Here is a 20016-nt window from a genome sequence, read left to right as displayed (position 1 = left end):
CGGCAGCGCCCCTCGCCCACTCTGATTGGGTGCCGGGGCGGAGGGGGCGGGGAGACCCCGGGTGGGGCGCGCGCGCAGGCGGGCCCGGGGCTGCTGGGACGGCTGCGCGCGCCGAGCGACCGGTGGGCGCGGGAGGGGGTCCGGGCGCGAGCGCGCGTGCGCGTCGGAACCCGAGGCGCGGGAGGAGGCGGGAGCTCCGGAGGCTGCGGAGGGGGCGGGTCGCGTCAGGCGCCACGTCCGCAGCCAGAGGCCGCCGCTGCCGCCGCCGCCGCCGCCGCCGCTGCCGCTGCCGCCTCGGACGGAGAGTCTTCCGACTCCTGAGCCTGAGGAGAGCATCTGGGTCGCGTAGCCGCCCCTGGCCGCGTCAGGGCCTCTGCTGTCCCGGCCGCTTCTGCTGTCCTCCGTGCCACCGCTCCCTCCGCCCGGCCGCAGCTCCCGGCCCCGATCCCGCGGTGAGTGAGTCTGTCCCGTGGCGGGGGTCGGGACCCGGAGGACTGGAGGGACGCTGGCCTGGCTGGCTGCACTCCAGGCCCTTTCCGTTAGCCCCATCTGCACCTCACCTGCGCGACCCGGGGCCTGGCCGCTCCAGCCTGGCCTTTTGGGGGACACGGAACGGTAGGGGGGATGGGCGGGAGTCGTTGGGGGGTGGTACGGAGGTATGGGGTCACCCCAGTGGGTCCGCGAGTTTGCGGACGCGGTGTTAGCAGTTTAGGGGAGTCGCTTCTGGAAGCCTGGGTCCGACCTCTTGCCTTGAGCGTCAGGCTGGCGCGGAGGAGGAGATGGGGCATCCGAGGAGGAGCCCAGCTTCCTTGCCCCACTTAACTTCTGACCTGTTGATAAACGGTCCCGGTGGGTTCAAGTACACAGGGCTCGGCTCCAAGCGGAGATTCCCGCTGCTCTTCCTAAATCGGGAACTCCACTCCCACGCCTGTTCTAAACACGCAGGTGTGGGAATGAAGTGGGGGCGCTGACAGTGTCAAGAAGCCACTGGGGAGTCCTGGAGCAGCCTCCAGTGCAGTCACTGCTGACCCCTGGCTCAACCCGACCCCGAGCCTGCCATGAACAAACAGCATCTAGACTAGCCCCAGAGCTTCCACTCCGGATCAAATTGGATCGCCTCTCTTAAGCCGGTCTTAACGTTGGAATTCCGCAGGAGCTAGGGTGTGCTGGGTGGACAACGAAGGGGCGGAGGAAGGAGGTGTCCAAGTCAGCACCAGTCTGTAGGGTCATTTTCTGCCTCTCCTGCCACGTCACTCCTCTGCTAAGGAAAAAAAGAAAGACTTGCTTGTGCCTAAAGACTAAAGGTGGATCAATGAGGGGGAGCTAGGGCTGCTGGGAAGAGTTAGAAACACCTAGACTAGGAAGCGAAATCTTACTTGATTGTGTCTTTTGTATCTTGTGAACGCTGCTAATCCAAAAGGAAACATTGTGGGTATTTGTATCTGCTATTGGTTAGTGCCTGAAACTTCTAGTTGTCGCTCAAGGGCTATCACACCAACAGGTAAGTGTGTTTTCCATTCTTGCTTTAGCAACGTTTAATAAACTCATATATGTCTGCTTTCATTTTTCACTTTCATCTTTTTGTTCTTTGTGATAGCACTTATACCAGAAACTAAGTTCAATGAAAACATCATTTGAAAAGTTGAAGTGATTTTTACATGTAAATTCAAAAGTTAAGTGTTCAATGACTTTTTTTTTTTTTTTTTTTTTTTACTTCTGGGAAATCTTGACATTTCCTGTTTCAGTCCTTGAGTCTCTGCCCTTTTCCTACAGTCTGATGATATTGTATCAGATTACACACATTAAGAGCATGGTCTTTATGTATGTTCATTCATTGTCTCAACAAGATCTGGCACAAAGTAGGGATGCCAGGATCTATTGAACAGATTAAGTGTATTTTAGTGAGGATGACAGAAGTACTGGTTCTGGGGCTTGGCAGAATATTTTAATCCTATTTCATGTTTCTTTTAAGAAAAATACTTAAAATTTCTCCTTTGAGACTCGTTTTTTGTCACTTTGTGTGGGATTTTTAAACTTTCATTGATGAATTTTTCTTCTTTGCCAAACTCAGTGCCTTGCTTGTAGTCTATTTGCGTTAACTTATGGCAGGAGCCGCCTTTTATACAAGCAGTGGTCAGTATTGTTAGCTGCAGAAACATAAAGACCAGCAGGTGATGTCTTGCTTGTGAGTATGTGTGTACTTTTGACATGCCTCAGAGTTAATTGGCGAAGGAATGAGAACATGCCAGTTTCCATATAGCACATGGAGAAGAATTCCTCCCTCCTTAGATAGATTCTCATTCTAGAGCTAGGCTGGCCTTGACCTTGATCTTGTTGTAGCTTCATGAGGGCTGAGATTATGGGCCAGCCACCATGCCTAGCTTAGTCTTTTTCTTATATAGGAAGCCTGTTACTTGTGTAACAAATGTTTAAAGTGACTTCCAAGGTAAAGTGTTGCACACTATATTTTGTAATTGAGCTTTTTACTGTTAACTTACTTTAGTTTTAGAGGGTTTTAAAAAAAACATTTTTTTTGATCTTGTTTTCTTTGTGACCTAAAATTAAGTTTGTATATAAAATGTTCCTGAAACCCACAAACGGCATCAGTGGTTTTACTTTTTCTTAAAAAACCCACACATATAAGAGAAGGAAAGGTTTCCAACAGGTGTTTGGTTGCTTGTTTCTATTATTGGAGTAAATTCCCCTCCAGGGAATAGTGGTATTGATATTTGCTCAATATATTTGCCAGCTGCTGTATTATTTTGTACTAGATAAGAATTATCCCTTTCCTATTTTTGCTATCATGTTATACAGTCTGTATTAAAGAAGTCTTTTATTGTTGATATTATAATGGTTTATCCATGCCAGGACTGAAAGATTAAACTAATTATGTATGTAAAATAAAGGAAGTCCTTTGCTTTGATCTAAAGGCTGTTGCCATCAGTGCCTTCTTTAGGAAAACTTTTTTTAAAACTAGAAACTTGTATGCATCATGAGCTCCTAAAAAGCAGATATATATTAATATATTTTGCTTCTTAAGGAATGATCAAAGCATTTGCTTAAACAGTGTATTCCCACTTGAATGAGTTTTAGGAGAGAGCAGTACCTGTATTGTTTAAATGCATAACAGGACACAGGTTAGGAGGGTTTGTGTATGTTAAACCAATGGCTCGGTGAGTTTAGAACACATGCATTGTACACAAATTAATAATTTGGGAGGCTGGAGAGATGGCTGAGTAGTTAAGAGAACTGGCTGCCCTTGTAGCGGACTAGGGGTTCAACTCCCAGCACCCACACAGAGGCTTACAATCAACTGTGACTCCTGTTCTCAAGGGTCGAATGCCTTTTCTGGTCTTCATGGGCAGTGTATGCACATGGTGCACATACATACATTTGTGCACATAGGCCAAACACATAAAATATTTTTCTTATCAAAGGGGTAAGTTTTTATATTATTTCTTTTTGAGATAACAGTTTTGTTTTCTAACTTTGCCTAGTCTAGAGCTCACTGCATCACCAAGCTGACCTCGCTCATGACAGCCCTGCTTCAGTCTCCAGGGTGCTGTGATTACAGGGTTGCAGGACACCTGGGTTCCTACTTGCAACTTTAGTTAAAACTTTAGGATTCAATCTTTTTGTGTGCATCGTAAAAATAACCAGATCATTTGATACTAGTCTTTTATACTAATCTGATTTAATTAATACTTCTAGTACTTGATCTTGATAGGTTGTTTTAATGTCTGCATTAAATTTGTAGGAAACTTTAGGAATCTTACAAATTCCTTTCTTGCTCTCTATGAATTTATACTATTCAATGAATACTGACTATTCATTTGAAGGTTTGTTTTTGCTTAATTCTCTTCTTGAGCTGACTCTTAACTACCATCTAATGAAGGTGTAAGTCCATCCAATATAATGAGCACGTCACCCACCCTCCATAGATTACCTCATCACTTAAAGCAATTGTAAACCTCAACTTGTCTCAGACTGTCTCAGCTTCTTAAGTACAATTGCCAAGTGAATACTTCTGTGGATTCCCTGAAGGCATCTCGTATAACGTCTGTGGATGTTTTGAAGGTGTCTAAAATACAACTTGTTTAGAAGCCCCTCAGTGAAATGTTTTTTTAAATGTATACCATCTTGATGATCATTTCTGCATACTTAGTTGCTCATTGTAGAAATCTAACCAACTAGATTTTCCTGATAAGCTTGTTTTAATACCCAAGTTGGCTTTATACAGAAATTCAAGTATTTGACTATATCAGACGTTAAGGACTTGAAGATGAAATAGTGAAGAAACCTCAAACCCTTGTTCTCACAGGCCTTATATTCTAATAGGGATACATATAAAATAGATATTAAGCTATGAAGAAATCAAAGTAAAGTAAAAAGATAGGCAGAGTAGAGAGTGCTTTCCTAGAGGAGATACTTATTTCCGGAGCTGGGGACCGAACCCAGGGCCTTGCGCATGCTAGGCAAGCGCTCTACCGCTGAGCTAAATCCCCAACCCCTGTTTTTGTTTTCTTGAAGATAGCCATTCTGATTGGTGTGAGAAGGAATCTACAGTTTTGATTAGCATTTCCTTGGTGACTAAGGATATTGAGTACTTTTTAATGCATATATTGGTTACTTGTAGTTCTTTTGGTAGCTGTTCAGTTCACTTGCCCACCTTATTGGTTATACTATTTGTTCTTTTGGTGTTTTATTTTTATATATAGTCTGGATATTAGTCCTCTGATGTCTAGTTGGCAAAGGCTTTCTATAGGCTGTCTATTTAATTCACTCTGCTGGCGTTCCCTTATATGTGCTAAAGATTTTTAGCTAGTTGCTTTTTTTAAAGGAGGAGGGGTTTAATTTGGCTCAAGGACCTGTGGGGATATAGTCCTTCACAACAAGGAAAGCATGACAGAATTAATGGTATTGAAAACTTGTAGCAGAGACTCCCTACCTGGTGATAGACAAATCATAGCTAGTTTCTTAAAGCACAGATGGCATTGTTATTCTGCACATGGTTTCTTTATTGCCTATCCACAGAAGGATAGAGTCAGCTCATGTTGTTTAGATTAATGTCTATGTCTATAAGGCAACTGTGACCTATAAGAAGTGGTAGTATTCTATTTTGGATGTAAGAAAGATATATGTATATATATATGTATATGTATGTGTGTGTGTGCGTGTGTGTGTGTGTGTGTGTGTGTGTGTGTTCTCTAGCTGGGCATGGTGGTGGTACATGCCTTTAATTCAAGCACTTGGGAGGCAGAGGCAATGGATTTCTGTGAGTTTGAGGTCAGCCTGGTTTACAAAGCAAGTTCTAGGACCGCCAGGGTTGTGATGCAGAAAAACTCCATCTCTTGGGGGGCAAAGGTTCTTTAGTAGATGGAAAATATAAAGCCATTAGCAGGGAATTTGCAAGTTGGACACTTGAAATGAGTATGGTTGGAATCACAAATCACATTCTCATATATTTTGAATTCCAGTTAAAATATATAAGATGAACTTGGGAGTGGAGGCACATGCCTATGATCCCGTCACTTGTGAGATCGAGGCAGTGCTTGAGTTTCAGGTCAGCTTTGGCCACATAGGAGACTCCGCCTAAGAAAGGGGGGGGGATGTCAGTATGCATATAACTTTTGCATTTCTATATAGATTATCATAACTTTTATTGATCATGTCGGCCATCAGCAATTGACCATGAATTTCTATGTATATAGGTATATGTTTATAGATTTGTGTGTTCTATAGCGGAATGTAATGAAGATTTTACACAGAATTCTCCCAAAGTAACAGTCTGTTAGGAGAAGAAAATGGCCATATAATAGGTTTTTCCCCCCACAGAAGGAACACACATATTTTCCCAGGATTTTCTGCATGTTTTGCTTTAGAATCTGTTAAATAATATTCTCATTTTAGGGTTAGGGCTGGAATATCTTAGTTTCTATTTTAAATCTCTTAAAGTTATTTTTCCTTTGTCTTATATTTTATATCAGTGGGGATTCAAACTTAGGCTTTCTAAAACTAGAGTCTTGGACACTATGCAGTATAATTTGTTATGTTTTACCATGTTTATAGATATAAATAGAAATAAACGTAGCTTTCTAGTTTGAGAAAGTTTTCTAATTAAGTCAAGTTACTTGAGAATTTTGACTTGGAACAAAGAACCAACTGATATTCTTTTGTTTCTTTTTGTGCAAGATTACATACGTTTATTGTTACTTCTTTAATCATATGAAATGGTGTGCTAAATTCACAAGGTAGGGCAGATTAGTGCCTTGAGTCAGCACTTTTACCAGAGCAACCGAAAAATAATTACCACTACATGATTTATGTGGTGGATGTTAGGGCCCACTGGTGTCTGTTTAGGATTTAGGTTGTAAAGTTATAGCAAGGTGTATTACATACAATGAAAATTACCTTTTAAAGTCTCTATTTTTACAGTCTGTTCTGCCACCTATACCTGTCTTCAGTTTTCCTTGGTTTCTCAGCTTGGACTGTTGAAATACAGTGTGACAGGTCTCTCTGCTTCTGCTTGAGCTTTCCTACCATGTGTTCTTTCCTCAGTAGTCGGGAAAGTAGTACCTTCCCCTCCCCCCTCCCCCTCCCGCTCCTCCTCTTCCTCCTTCCTTTATTTTTTTAGGTAGGACATAGCTGGGTAGCCTAGGATTGCCAGCCTTAACTTCCTGAGTGCTAGGATTCCAGGCCTAAGCCCCCACACCTGTTTTAATATTTAAAACTGTAAACCAGAACACCTCTTTACCCTGATCAGTGTGTCTCACCGGTTCTCCAACTCACTCTGCTAAAAGCCGTCTCCACCATTGGCTGCAGGGGCTTGTATGCTGCAGACCACATTTAGGGATTCCATCTCTTATTGCCCTTTGATGTAGTCTCTCCATTCTTTATTAGCTCTGTTTCTTGCTGCTCCTGGTAAGCTTTCACCTCAGGGCCCTTTTTCTTGCTGTTTTTCCTTTTTGAGGACTCTTCATTTAAATAGCTGATGCTTTTCCTCTTGTGGGATGCACCTGAAATGGAACCTTCACAGATTCTCTATTTAGAACACCACATTTTCTTCTTTTCCATTCCTCCAGGTCGATAGCTTTTAGCACTGTTGACATATACTATAGTATTAATATATTGTCCTCCCCAACTAGTGTGACTAGTGCCCTGTGCAGTGCCCTTTGTACCTGGAACAGGGTTTAGTGATTTAGATGGTACTTAATCACTACTTGCTAATCAGTGTATTAAAGTTCACCGTACATTCTCACAATGCCTTTTTAAAGTCTTCATTTTGTGTCTGTGTGTGCACGTTTGCGTGTATAAGATGGCCTGCGGGTGGGTAGCACATGCATCTGAGTGCATGCAGAGCCAGAGGCAAGCATTTGCTGTGTTCCAGTCAGCTCTCCGTCTTACTGTCTGTGAGACATGGTCTCCCGCTGAAGCCTCACAGACCTTCAGCTTCCTCAGCACGTCTGGGTACAAGCAGATACCAGATTCTGAGTTTTTTCTTTTAAAGTGTGTATTGGGATTCAGACCTGAAGTTCTCAGTGTTTGTGTGGTAGGCACTTGACTGACTGAGCCATCTGCTCAGCATCTGCACAGTATCCTTTAGAATATCTGTTGTTTATGCATGGATATAATAACTTAGTCCTTAGAGACATGGGGCAACACTTGGTTGACTGTAAGGCCTTAGAGACACAGGAAAAATATTTATTTGACTGCTGGAATCACAATCCTAGTTTTCTGTCCAAGCAAGATATCATATAGTCAGGTTTAGGTCAGTCTTGTCTTGCCTTTACTTAGTCATGTTTATTTTTCTTTTACTTAGTAGAGTATTAAGTTCTTAAATTTCTTTCCTATCTTTACTGAGAATTAATCATAGTTTATGTACTTCCACAGGTTTTCAATTCTTTCACTATTTCTGTGTATAACTATAAGAGACACAAAACACTCATGTCTTACTGATTCAGATGAGGTGTGTTATGTGTTCAGAGGAGGGTCTTATTTTCCTTGCTTTTGATTACTGTCCAGCTCTCTTTTCCCAGCAATGTTCTGTTTGGGTTGGAGTGCCACAGTGAAACAACGAAGGGAAGCTGTGTCAGCACTGCTGCACTCCGTCAGTGCTGCTGATAAGGTGGATGTTGTCCCTCGGTGTAATTTCAGGGCTTTTGTAAACTGTACAGTTTCAGTAGGAGATAGGATGAGTTACTCTCTGGTGCGGACGTTAAAATGTCTTTATCTAAATACAATTAAGTTGATTTAACACAGCATGCAAGAAGTGGTAGTCTTACTCTGAAATATGTTTTGTTTTATAGGTGATCATGAATCAGGCAGATAAAAATCAAGAAATCCCCTCTTACCTTAGCGATGAACCCCCAGAAGGTAAGCATGTACCCAACACTAGGAATGGAAGGAATATGGTAGTAAATTAAATAGCTGATCCTTTTACAAAATTAAATTTAAAGAATCATAGCCTTTATATGGTCAATGGACATATTCCAAAAATAATTGAGCCTTTAATAAGAAAATACAGACCTTGGTGTGTAGAAACACAATTTCTATTACTTAAGGCTTATTATCTTGTCGTACGTTAAGGCCATTTCTCAAGCATAAGCATCTTTTTATTTGTCCTGAATATGAACACACCTAATTGAAGATTTGAGAGTTAAAAAATTCTTATCATTTATTATGGTATAATTGATACTGCTCTCTTTGTTCATATATGATCTTGGGCTCTGCTTAATTTGTCTTTCTGAATCCTAACTATTTTAGCTTGAAAATTGACATGAGTTACTCTTATTTGCTTCTAAAAGTCTTGGAAACACTATTGTCTCCTCTCCCCTGGTGTCCTAACTCTGTACAGAAAATGACTGTCGTCTTAATTTACTTGTAGTTTTGGTATAGGCTTTATTTTTTTTATTGGATGTTTTATGTATTTACATTTCAAGTGTTATCCTCTTTCCCAGTTCCCCCCTCTCCCATCCTCTTCTACCTGCTTCTATGAGGATGCTCCCCCTCCTACCCACCCCTTTCCACCTCTCCACCCAGGCATTCCTCTATATTGGGGAAATGAACCTTCACAGGACCAAGGGCTTCTCCTCCTATTGATGCCATCCTCTGCTACATATGTGGCTGGAGCCATGGGTCCCTTCATGTGCACTTTTTAGTTGGTGGTTTAGTCCCTGGGAACTCTGGGGGATCTGGGTGGTTGATATTGTTGTTCTTCCTATGGTTTGCAAACCCCTTTATCTCCTTCAGTCTTTAACTCCTCCATTGGGGTCCCCAATGATTAGCTGCAAGCATCCTCATCTCTATCAGTAGGGCTCTGGCAGAGCCTCTCAGGAGACATCCATATCAGGCTCCTGTCAGCATACCCTTCTTGGCATCAGCAATAGTAACTGGGTTTGGTGGCTGCATATGGGATGGATTCTTAGGTGGGGCAGTCTCTGGATGGCCTTTCCTTCTGTCTCTGCTCCATTCTTTGTCCCTATATTTCTTCCTGTGAGCATTTTGTTCCCCCTTCGAAGAAGGACTGGAACATCCACATTTTGGTCTTCCTTCTTCTTGAGCTTTATGTGGTCTGTGAATTGTATCTTGGGTACTCTGAGCTTTTGGGCTAATATCCACCTCTAAGCTTGATATAAATAATGATCTCCTTGGGGGACTGCATGTTGATTCCTGGACTAACTTTAGGTATTGCATTTCTTCCCAGTTCTGTTTTCCCTGTCTGAATGTTTCTTCCTATATTATTAATTGCAAATCAAATTTCTGGGAAGATATAAATACAAATAAAAATAAAAATCTTACAGGTAAGCCTAAAGGATGCACTTGTCTGCCATGGCGACTGGCACATGTAATCCTAGCATGGTGACATAAAAGCCAGAGGACATCAAGTTCATAGCTTGGCTACATATTGAGCCCCTCCTCCACCATACCATGAATGAGGAAGAACTATGTAATTGGTTTAATTTAGTTTAGAGGTAGAATAATCTGAAAATTATTAGCTTAGCTTTTTGCTTTTTTTTTTTAAAAGAACAATTTGTATGACTTTATTATATACTCTGGTTATATGAAATTTACAAATATATATATATATATATATATATTTTGGATGTATGTTTCTATTTCTGTGTCTTGATTTTTAAAAACTTGTTAACCATGTGTAGTGGTACATGTCTTTCATCACAGCACTGAGGAAGCAGAATCAAGCAGATCTCTGAGTTGGAGACCAGCCTGGTCTACATAGTGAGTTCCAGGACAGCCAGGGTTACATAGTGAGACTCTGTTTTCAAAACAAAACAAAAGACTCAACTCTTTGTTTTCTTTGGAGATCCAGTCTCTCTCTGACAAGTATGTGCCCTCATTCCCCAATCATTATCTTTAGGAAAAGATTTTGTATTATAATAAAGTTAAGCATATGTATTTTTTGAGACAAGGTCATCTTTTTTTTTTTTTTTTTAATCTTTATTGACTTGAGTATTTCTTATTTACATTTCGATTGTCATTCCCTTTCCCAGTTTCCAGGCCAACATCCCCCTAACCCTTCCCCCCTCTACCTCCCCCTCTATATGGGTGTTCCCCTCCCCATCCTCCCCCCATTGCCGCCCTCCCCCTAACAATCATGTTCACTGGGGGTTCAGTCTTAGCAGAACCAAGGGCTTTCCCTTCCACTGGTGCTCTTACTATGCTATTTATTGCTACCCATGAAGTTAGAGTCCAGGGATGTATAGTCTTTGGGTAGTGGCTTAGTCCCTGGAAGCTCTGGTTGGTTGGCATTGTTGTTCATATGGGGTCTCGAGCCCCTTCAAGCTCTTCCAGTCCTTTCTCTGAATCCTTCAACGATGGTCCTGTTCTCAGTTCAGTGGTTAGCTGCTGGCATTCGCCTGTGTATTTGCTGTAATCTGGCTGTGTCTCTCAGGAGAGATCTACATCTGGTTCCTGTCGGCATGCACTTCTTTGCTTCATCCATCTTATCTAATTGGGTGGCTGTATATGTATGGGCCACATGTGGGGCAGGCTCTGAATGGGTGGTCCTTCTGCCTCTGTTTTAATCTTTGCCTCCCTATTCCCTGCCAAGGGTATTCTTGTTCCCCCTTTAAAGAAAGAGTGAAGCATTTGCATTTTGGTCATCCCTCATGAGTTTCATGTGTTCTGTGCATCTAGGGCAATTCAAGCATTTGGGCTAATATCCACTTATCAATGAGTGCATACCATGTGTGTTTTTCTGTGATTGGGTTACCTCACTCAGGATGATATTTTCCAGTTCCATCCATTTGCCTATGAATTTTATAAAGTCATTGTTTTGATAGCTGAGTAATATTCCATTGTGTAGATGTACCACATTTTCTGTATCCATTCCTCTGTTGAAGGGCATCTGGGTTCTTTCCAGCTTCTGGTTATTATAAATAAGGCTGCTATGAACATAGTGGAGCATGTGTCTTTGTTATATGTTGGGGCATCTTTTGGGTATATGCCCAAGAGAGGTATAGCTCGGTCCTCAGGTAGTTCAATATCCAATTTTCTGAGGAACCTCCAGACTGATTTCCAGAATGGTTGTACCAGTCTGCAATCCCACCAACAATGGAGGAGTGTTCCTCTTTCTCCACATCCTCACTAGCATTTGCTGTCACCTGAGTTTTTGATCTTAGCCATTCTGACTGGTGTGAGGTGGAATCTCAGGGTTGTTTTTATTTGCATTTCCCTTATGACTAAAGATGTTGAACATTTCTTTAGGTGCTTCTCAGCCATTCGGCATTCCTCAGCTGTGAATTCTTTTTTTTTTTTTTCTTTTTTTTTTTTGGAGCTGGGGACCGAACCCAGGCCTTGGCGCTTCTAGGTAAGCGCTCTACCTGAGCTAAATCCCCAGCCCTCAGCTGTGAATTCTTTGTTTAGCTCTGAACCCCATTTTTTTAATAAGGGTTATTTGTCTCCTGTGGTCTAACTTTTGAGTTCTTTGTATATTTTGGATATAAGCCCTCTATCAGTTGTAGGATTGGTAAAGATCTTTCCCAATCTATTGGTTGCTGTTTTGTCCTGACAGTGGCTTTTGCCTTACAGAAGCTTTGCAGTTTTATGAGATCCCATTTGTCGATTCTTTATATTAGAGCATAAGTCATTGGTGTTTTGTTCAGGAAATTTTCTCCAGTGCCCATGTGTTCGAGATGCTTCCCCACTTTTTCTTCTATTAGTTTGAGTGTATCTGGTTTGATCCACGTAGACTTAAGCTTGAGACAAGGTCATCTTATGTAGCCTCGTCTACCCTCAAACTGAGGCAGTCTTGCTGTCTCAGCACTCTGAATTTTATATAATTTTATAATTAATATTTAGTTTTGCTATATGTTTATAATTTTATATTTTGTTTTTGTTTTGTTTTTTGTTTTTTTTCCAGAGCTGAGGACCGAACCCAGGGCCTTGAGCTTGCTAAGCAAGCTCTCTACCACTGAGCTAAATCCCCAACCCCTAATTTTATATCATTTTGTAACTAATATATTAAGTCTTTTATTTTTAAGCCATTTAAAAACCTAAAATTTATTATGCATAGTAGTTTTAATATTTGTGTTTTAAAAACAAATTTAGCAGTAAATATATATCTTATATGTGTAGTATTTTGTTGGTTTTTAATATTTGTTTTCATATCTAAATACAATTTTTAAATTAAATTACATTTAAATCTAAATGGAATTTTTAAGCAAAATTTGTTTTAGCTGATTTTCCTTCCCCCATGTCCCACTTCCTTTCTCATCTCCTTTCTGTTTTCCAGGCCACATGTGTTCCTTTGCTTTCATGTCCCCTTTTCCTTACCATCTCTTTTGACCTGTTTTGATCTGTTTTAGATTTTTAGGACTAATCTGCATTTCCTCTCACATGTATATTAAAGCTAGGATCCAAATATGTAAGAGAATATGCAATTACTTCTTTCTGAGTTTGCATCACCTAGCTTAATACTTTCCAAATCCATTCATTTTCCTGCACATTTTGAAATTTCATTTTTCTTTACAGCTGAATATATTTTCATTGTGTATATGTACCACATTTTCAATATCATCCCTGATGGGCATCCACGCCGGTTCCATTTCTTTGCTGTTATAGATAGAGTAGCAGTGAACATTGATATGCGTATACCATGTTATGGTATATGCTATCTTTGAAGATGTGCCCAGGAATGGCATAGCTGGGTCATACAATAATTCTATTTCAATTTTTTGAGAGACCTTCACACATAATGGCTGTACTGATTTGCATTCCTTCAAACAATGAACAGGGTTTCCTCTTTCCTCACCAACATTGGCTATTAGTTAAATTTCTGTTTGTTAGAGACAAGGGTCTCTCTTTGTCTGGCTGTTCTGGAACTTGGTATGTTGATGGGGGAAATCAGATAGAACCAATTTTGATTGCAAATTCCATAATGATACATTGTATGTTAAAGTGGAAAATAAGTACACAGATATAGGCTCTGCTTCCTGAGTGTTGGGATTAAAGGCTTGTGCCACTGCAACTGACCTTATTAGTTTTGATGCTAGCAATTCTTACTTGGGTGAGATGGTATCTCACAGTAGGTGTAATTTACATTGCTTCTGTGGAATAAGGATATCAGACACTTTGGTTAATGTTTTGTGTGTGTGTGTGTGTGTGTGTGTGTGTGTGTGTGTGTGTGTGTGTGTAGTTTTTTTGAACTTTAAGAAAATAAAATCTGGATATTCGTTCTCTGATATATAGCTAGCAGATGTTCTTCTGTTCTGTGGGCTGTTTGCTCTTCTTATAGTTTCTTGTGCTGTGCATGTATCATGTAGTTCCAATTGTTAATTCTGAGTGCTATTTCCTGCCTGGTGCACTATTTAGAAAAATCAGCAAGACTGCCCCAGTTAGAATGTAAAGTTTCCAAGCAATGAAAAATAAGTCTTAAGATGAATTTGTGCCTTGTGTCTTATAAAAGCTCAATTTTAGAACTTTCAAATAAGAGATTTGTTACCTATTGATACTGTTTGTACATTTTTATAAACCTCATAACTGTTTGGCGAGAAGACAGGCACATTCCTACAGCTGCTTTTGCAATTGTCTTTTGTGCTTTACACCATCTAATTTCTGGAACTCTTGGTTATAGATTTGTGAGAGAATAAAGTGAAAAGACAATGTCATTTTAATAATATTTTGAAGGAGATTTTTTACCATGTGTCCCCACTCCTCAAAGTCCTTAGAGATCACCTGAGTACCTTCAGAACCATATTATATGAAAATGATTATTTTGGTAATTAGTAACTGCATATTGAATAAGAAATTGAAGGCTATATATGTTTATATTTTATTTTTTCATACTTTTTAGGGTAAAATTTTATTAGCAAAACTGCAAATCAAAGAGACATTTAAAATGCATCTTTTAAAATAAGATTATATTATACAAAGTGGTTTAGTCTCTACAATATTTCTTTTTTAAAAAATTCCTTTTATGGATAAGACATAGATATAGATACATGTCTACTTATTCTACTATTGATATACCAGAGTTCAACTTGGCTAGCCAATAAGTTTAATTGGGGTTACTTACAGGAGTAGAAGTGATTCAAAGATAGCTGCATCACTAAAGTCCACTCCAGTGTGGGTGACAGCTCACTGAAGCTAGAAATGTGGAGCACACTCTACAGTCTGTAGGGAGCGCAACAGGTTGAAGAGTGTCCCTCTTAGGTAGCTCAGCTGTTCTCTGCTTCTTTCAGATGCCTCAGCTTATCTGAATGTCTTTAACTAGTCCATATAGTTTATATCTGCTTGGAGAAGGAGAGGCCTAGTGAATCAGGTCAGTTTCAGGAACTTCCTGAAGCTGTTCTGATTTACTTTCCGAGCTTAAGGAGCTTCAATGTAGAATGGAACTTTTACCTTCCTTTTAATAAAACATGCTGTGTCTTACCTTAACCAGCTTCCCTTCAAAATGGAAGATTTTCATCTCAGAGTAAATTGCTATACAATACTATGTGTGGTGGTGCATACCTATAATCTCAGTGTTTGTGAGGCAGAGGTAGGAAAATTGTGAGTTTGAGGAAAGTGTGAACTATGTTAACAAGACCTTGCTTCAAAAGACTTAGTTGTGGACCAAGGTATAATATAAGACATCTGCAACTGTATTCAGGCAAGAGCTCCCTACTGTTCAATCAGCATAGTGGAGTTTATCAGATTAAGCTGCTAGTTGTGAGAAGGTTACTTAAGGATTTGAAATGTTCTTAGAAAGACTTACATTTGACTGTCATACCATTTTCTCTCATTAGGGTCAATGAAAGATCACCCACAGCAGCAGCCAGGCATGTTGTCTCGTGTGACTGGAGGTATCTTCAGTGTTACAAAGGGAGCTGTTGGTGCCACCATTGGTGGTGTGGCTTGGATTGGTGGAAAGAGTCTGGAAGTGACCAAAACAGCTGTTACAACTGTGCCTTCCATGGGAATAGGGCTGGTGAAAGGAGGTGTGTCTGCTGTGGCTGGAGGTGTGACAGCGGTTGGGTCTGCTGTTGTAAACAAAGTGCCCTTATCAGGAAAGAAGAAAGACAAGTCTGATTGAGAGAGGAGTACACTTGCTCTCCACAGCATATGATGCCAGTGGCATTGAACAGCTCAATTACAGACTACAACCAAGTCAACCGCTAAACTGCTGTGTTGAAAGTATTGGTGACTGGCTGCATCTAAACCAGGAGGAGACCAATGCTACCACAGTATATGAAGGCTTCTCATCCTTAAGTTCAGCTTTTTATCTGGTAAAATGTTACACTTGCTCAGTTGTAACTGAAGATATGGTATGTTTAAATATTTGCTCTAAGTCTTTCAGTTTGACTAAAAAATGTGAAAGTTCAACTTAGTAGATGACTTTACAGTCCCATGTGTACAGTGTGCCAGGTAACTCATCTGACCCTTACAAAGGGACTCGAACTACATAAACTGTACCTTTGATGTGCCTAATAGTTTCAGATGTCTTAGTTTTTTATAACTATAGTGGTTTAGGCCAAGAGGCTTTCTTATTTAAAATGGCAGAAAAGTAGCAGGAATTCAAAAGTTTAGAAGACAAATGGTTTTATGATAGTGTTAATTGTTTTTTTGGTTAGATAAGCATTCTATTTGTTTAATCATTGATGCCTTACAAAAGAAAACATCTTTTCTAATAACCTTAAATATGTGCAGTTCATATAATTATCAGTGAATTCTTTAAAGGTTGTAAAACTAGTTTCCTCTAACAATCTCAGGAGTGTTGAGGTAGAGTCTCCTGGTGTCGGTGGTAAGCTAGCGCTTGTTGGCTGTGTGAGTAGCCAACATGAAGCACAGCGGAGCTGTAGGAGGTGGGTTCACGCTCCCATCACTGCTCTCCCATCACTGATACACCCCACAGTATCTATGAACAGCTCTTAGCTCAGCAAAGCTGTGTGGCAAGTTTTCATAGCGAGAAGGCATAAATATTAATTTTTAAATTCTTATAATTATCTGAGGAATCCAAGATAATCCTTCATGCTTATTCTTTCTTTAGGATGTCTTAAATTATCCGTAGTAATTCCTTTAAAAATACAATAAAATCAACCATTAATATATGAGGATTGACTCTTCAAATGAACGAGACGGGCTCCATACATTGGCTTTGAATTTAAAAAAAAAAAAAAAAGTAGATAAGTTCTTTCAGTAACATATACAGGTTTTTTTTTTTTTTTTTTTTTTCTTTTTTGAGATGGGATCTTATAAAGCCCAGGCTGGTCTTGAACTGGATATGTAGTTGAGGATATCCTGGAGCTTCTAATTCTGTTTTCACCTCCCAAGTTCTGAGATTGCAGCCATGAGACACCATGCTTGGTTTATGTGATATTGGGGATGGAGCCCAGGGTGGCATGCAGAGTAGGCAAGTACTGAACCAACTGAACTGCATCTGCAGTGAAATTTATTCCTGGCTTAAAAACATGCTCTCTTAGAGCCCTCTAACGCAGTACTGTAGACTGTCACGCAGTACTGTAGACTTACCCTTTCTCAAGCCAGGCTCAGGGAGGGAACTGACGGTTTTAATGTGGATGGTAAGTGTGTTGTGTCTCAATGTGTTACCATAGCTCATTCATTCTCACAGGATGTAACTCAAAAGTTCAATTCTTTTTGTCTTAATGCTTCGTTTATGGAAATTTATAAATGACAAATATATTTGGCATTTATCTTATAATCTAAGCCTGAAAAAAAATCTTAATTTTCTTTATACCTAAAACTAGAAGTCTGTCTCAATTCTGCCCCTTCTAACTCCCTGGAGAGAGGAAGGGAGCGGTGCCTTGACATAAGTCAAAATGTAGTGTACCTGAAAGCAGGAGAAGATCCCCCAAATATGTAGGTTCAAATGTTGGGAACTCTTTAAGAGGATTCTATTAGTAATGTGGACCAACAGTTGGATTAAAAATATAAATTTAAAAAGCATTCATAAATAACAGCAGGACTGTCAAGCAAATCTACAAATGTTCTTGGAACTTTATGTTTATAGAAAACTTAAAATCATTGAATTAAATTTAGAAGGAATTAAATGGTCATTTATTTCATGCAATATCATTTAAGAGACATTTGTTGGTAGATCTGGTGAAATGTCTTAACAAATGGTATTTTTTAAATTCCAAAATTAATTCTCAGTGATCTAAGTAATGGTATTGGAGAACTCGAGTCCTGCTATTTAGAAGAATTTCTTGATTCATTGCTGGTTTGTATTTCTAACTTAGAGGCTCTGCTATGCTTTGTACCTGAATTAGTCTACGTGTAGGCTTAGTATACTATATGCTTGCATATTTATTTTCAACTTTGCTTGTCTTTAAGATCACTTGAGGAAAAATGGCTGTAATTATTTTCTGCTACAGAAAAGACAAGTGGTAAATTTTCTCAATTGTCTTAAATGCTGAAGTACAATGTGGTTCAGAGGGGCTTTTACAACAATAGCAGAGAACTGTACAGATGTACAGGTAGCTGTAGTTCTAACTGAGATGAACTTGCAATTTGATGATGTGTACAGCTATACACCTGAGTCTCTTCTACTTTATTTGCGTAGACTAGCAATCTGACCTGTTAAACAGGACTAGTTCACTTTGTTGTGTACACCTGGAGGTTTCTGCTATTCGGCTCCTTTTTTGAGTGGGTTTTGTCACAGTGAAGATAAATTTGTGTGACCCACTTGAATGACTGATCAAATAATGTTGACATGAATACTGTATTTAGTGAAATGTCAGATGAAAATACCTGATTGCATAATGCGGGGATTTTTGTATTAAAGGGATGGGAAAGAACACCCGAATCTGATAATAAAGGACTATGATCTGCAAAGATGGAATGTTTCATAAAGATCTACAGAAATAAAGGGAATTTGTAAACAGGATCATCTTAAAAGTTGAGATTACACAGCAGTTGAGGAAGTGCTGTCTGGCTTTGTATGGTACTTTTAAAAACATGATATGGATGTAGACACAACCATAAAGTACAAACACACAACCAAAAGTCTGAAAATTCATATGTTTCGGTTTTGTCCTCTCAGTTGGTTTAGTCTGTTTAACAACCTTTGTGGGTTGTTCTTAGGCACACTAAAGTGTGAGCGCTGAGGAGTGAGTCCTAGGAAACACTTTTCTATTGCATGTAGTTAAGGAGCCACTTAAGATTGCTGCTGCAGGGACCCCAAGCCCACTCCACACTGCATTTCTTATGTGAGTTCTAGGAATTAAACCTAACTTAGGTTCTAATGTCCCACGTGCCTTGCTGACATGTGTCCCAAGCCCTCCTCTTCCATCCATATCAACCCACTCTGCATTGCCTTCTTACTTTCCTGCTCCACCAGTCACTCTTGACAAGGTCAACCAGTGATTGCCCTTTTCCAAATTCATTAGTCACTTTCTACATCTTAGTTGCCTCTCTGTGACAATCTCATTTACAACCCTAAATGCCACAGCAATGCAAGTGGTGCTGATGTTTATCTCCACTTCTGACCTCTCACAGCTTCATTCCTGGCCACTTGCCTGTTACTAACCACTTCACAGTTGACAGGTAACTGTAGAGGACCTTGTAGCCTGTAATGTTTCCAGGCCTTCCGTGAGAAAGTGAGAAAGTGCATGCATTACTTAACCAGGACAAAGGCCTAGAGGTTCACCGCCACACTGAGGATGAACTCCTGCTTCTTAGGTAGACCAGTGATGCCTCTCATCTTGTGCTACACTGACTGAAACACATTCTCTCTCTAACACACATGTATGTATATATTCAAGTATACAACTGTGATTGAATTCAGGGTGAAGCATGCACTCTGTCACTAGGCTACAGCTGCCAACATCTGGTCTTAACATTTTTCTTGACAGTCCTAAGTGCTTTGGGTAAGTGCCTTTCTTTGAGTCTTACTGTAGAAGAGTAAGGATTCTTAACTTCCTGGGCACTTGTTGCTATTCAATCCCAACTAAGGAACTGAACAGATTTGGACAGTGAGGGATACTTGCATTGACTAAGAGAATGGAAAAAGAAGATAAAGGCTGCATTTCTCATTCTATTTGAAAAGCTGTGCACACTACATAAACTGTTGTGCATTACAACCAATGAGTGTTACAGTTGTTACAAACTGTACACCTACCTGAAAGTGAATCAGTCTTTATCTGGGTATGTTTATCTTAGAAATGGAAGTGGAAACACTAGAGTTGAAAGTCGTATCACATGCAGTAGATTTTCAGGCTTTCTAGGAAGCTACATTCATTTCAATTAAGCATGAATTAACTTTGAAATTCGTTTTCATACCCCTCCCCTACAATTTATTTGTATTCCTTCCTTTTTCTGTGCAGGGTAAGGTGAAAAATCTTTTCTTGAAATTGAAGAGAATTCAGATCTTAATAAATCTGGACTCTGCTATGAACCTCATTTGTAAAATGAGGAACAGAATGAATGTGCGTGTTTAAGAGATTTCAAACTGACCACAGAAGTAGGCTCGTGATCCTGGATGAGTAATACTGCTCAAAGATACTCATTCCAAACACAAGGGGAAGTTATCTCTCTCTAAAGGAATGTGCTGTTGGCCTG

The 20016-nt window shown here is 40.0% G+C and overlaps 1 protein-coding gene across 3 annotated transcripts; it reads left to right on the top strand.

Annotated features, from left to right (window-relative positions):
- Positions 1–152: 152 nt before the first annotated feature.
- Positions 153–18293, top strand: Tmem263 (transmembrane protein 263). Of its 3 annotated transcripts, XM_032910353.1 has the most exons (4): positions 296–452; positions 1421–1501; positions 8307–8373; positions 15246–18293. In XM_032910353.1, the coding sequence occupies exons 3-4, from the start codon at positions 8313–8315 to the stop codon at positions 15530–15532; spliced, it is 348 nt and encodes a 115-aa protein (XP_032766244.1). In that variant the 5' UTR covers positions 296–452; positions 1421–1501; positions 8307–8312; the 3' UTR covers positions 15533–18293. The 3 variants fall into 3 exon arrangements, with proteins under 3 accessions (XP_032766236.1, XP_032766244.1, XP_032766251.1); XM_032910345.1 differs by lacking the exon at positions 1421–1501 and having other exon boundaries at positions 153–452; XM_032910360.1 differs by lacking the exon at positions 296–452 and having other exon boundaries at positions 660–1501.
- Positions 18294–20016: the final 1723 nt, after the last annotated feature.

Source organism: Rattus rattus, chromosome 1, assembly GCF_011064425.1.
Source record: "Rattus rattus isolate New Zealand chromosome 1, Rrattus_CSIRO_v1, whole genome shotgun sequence".
Classification (NCBI taxonomy): domain Eukaryota; kingdom Metazoa; phylum Chordata; class Mammalia; order Rodentia; family Muridae; genus Rattus; species Rattus rattus.
The sequence above is the reverse complement of the archived record's forward strand: the minus strand, read 5'-3'. Positions and strand labels throughout refer to the sequence as shown.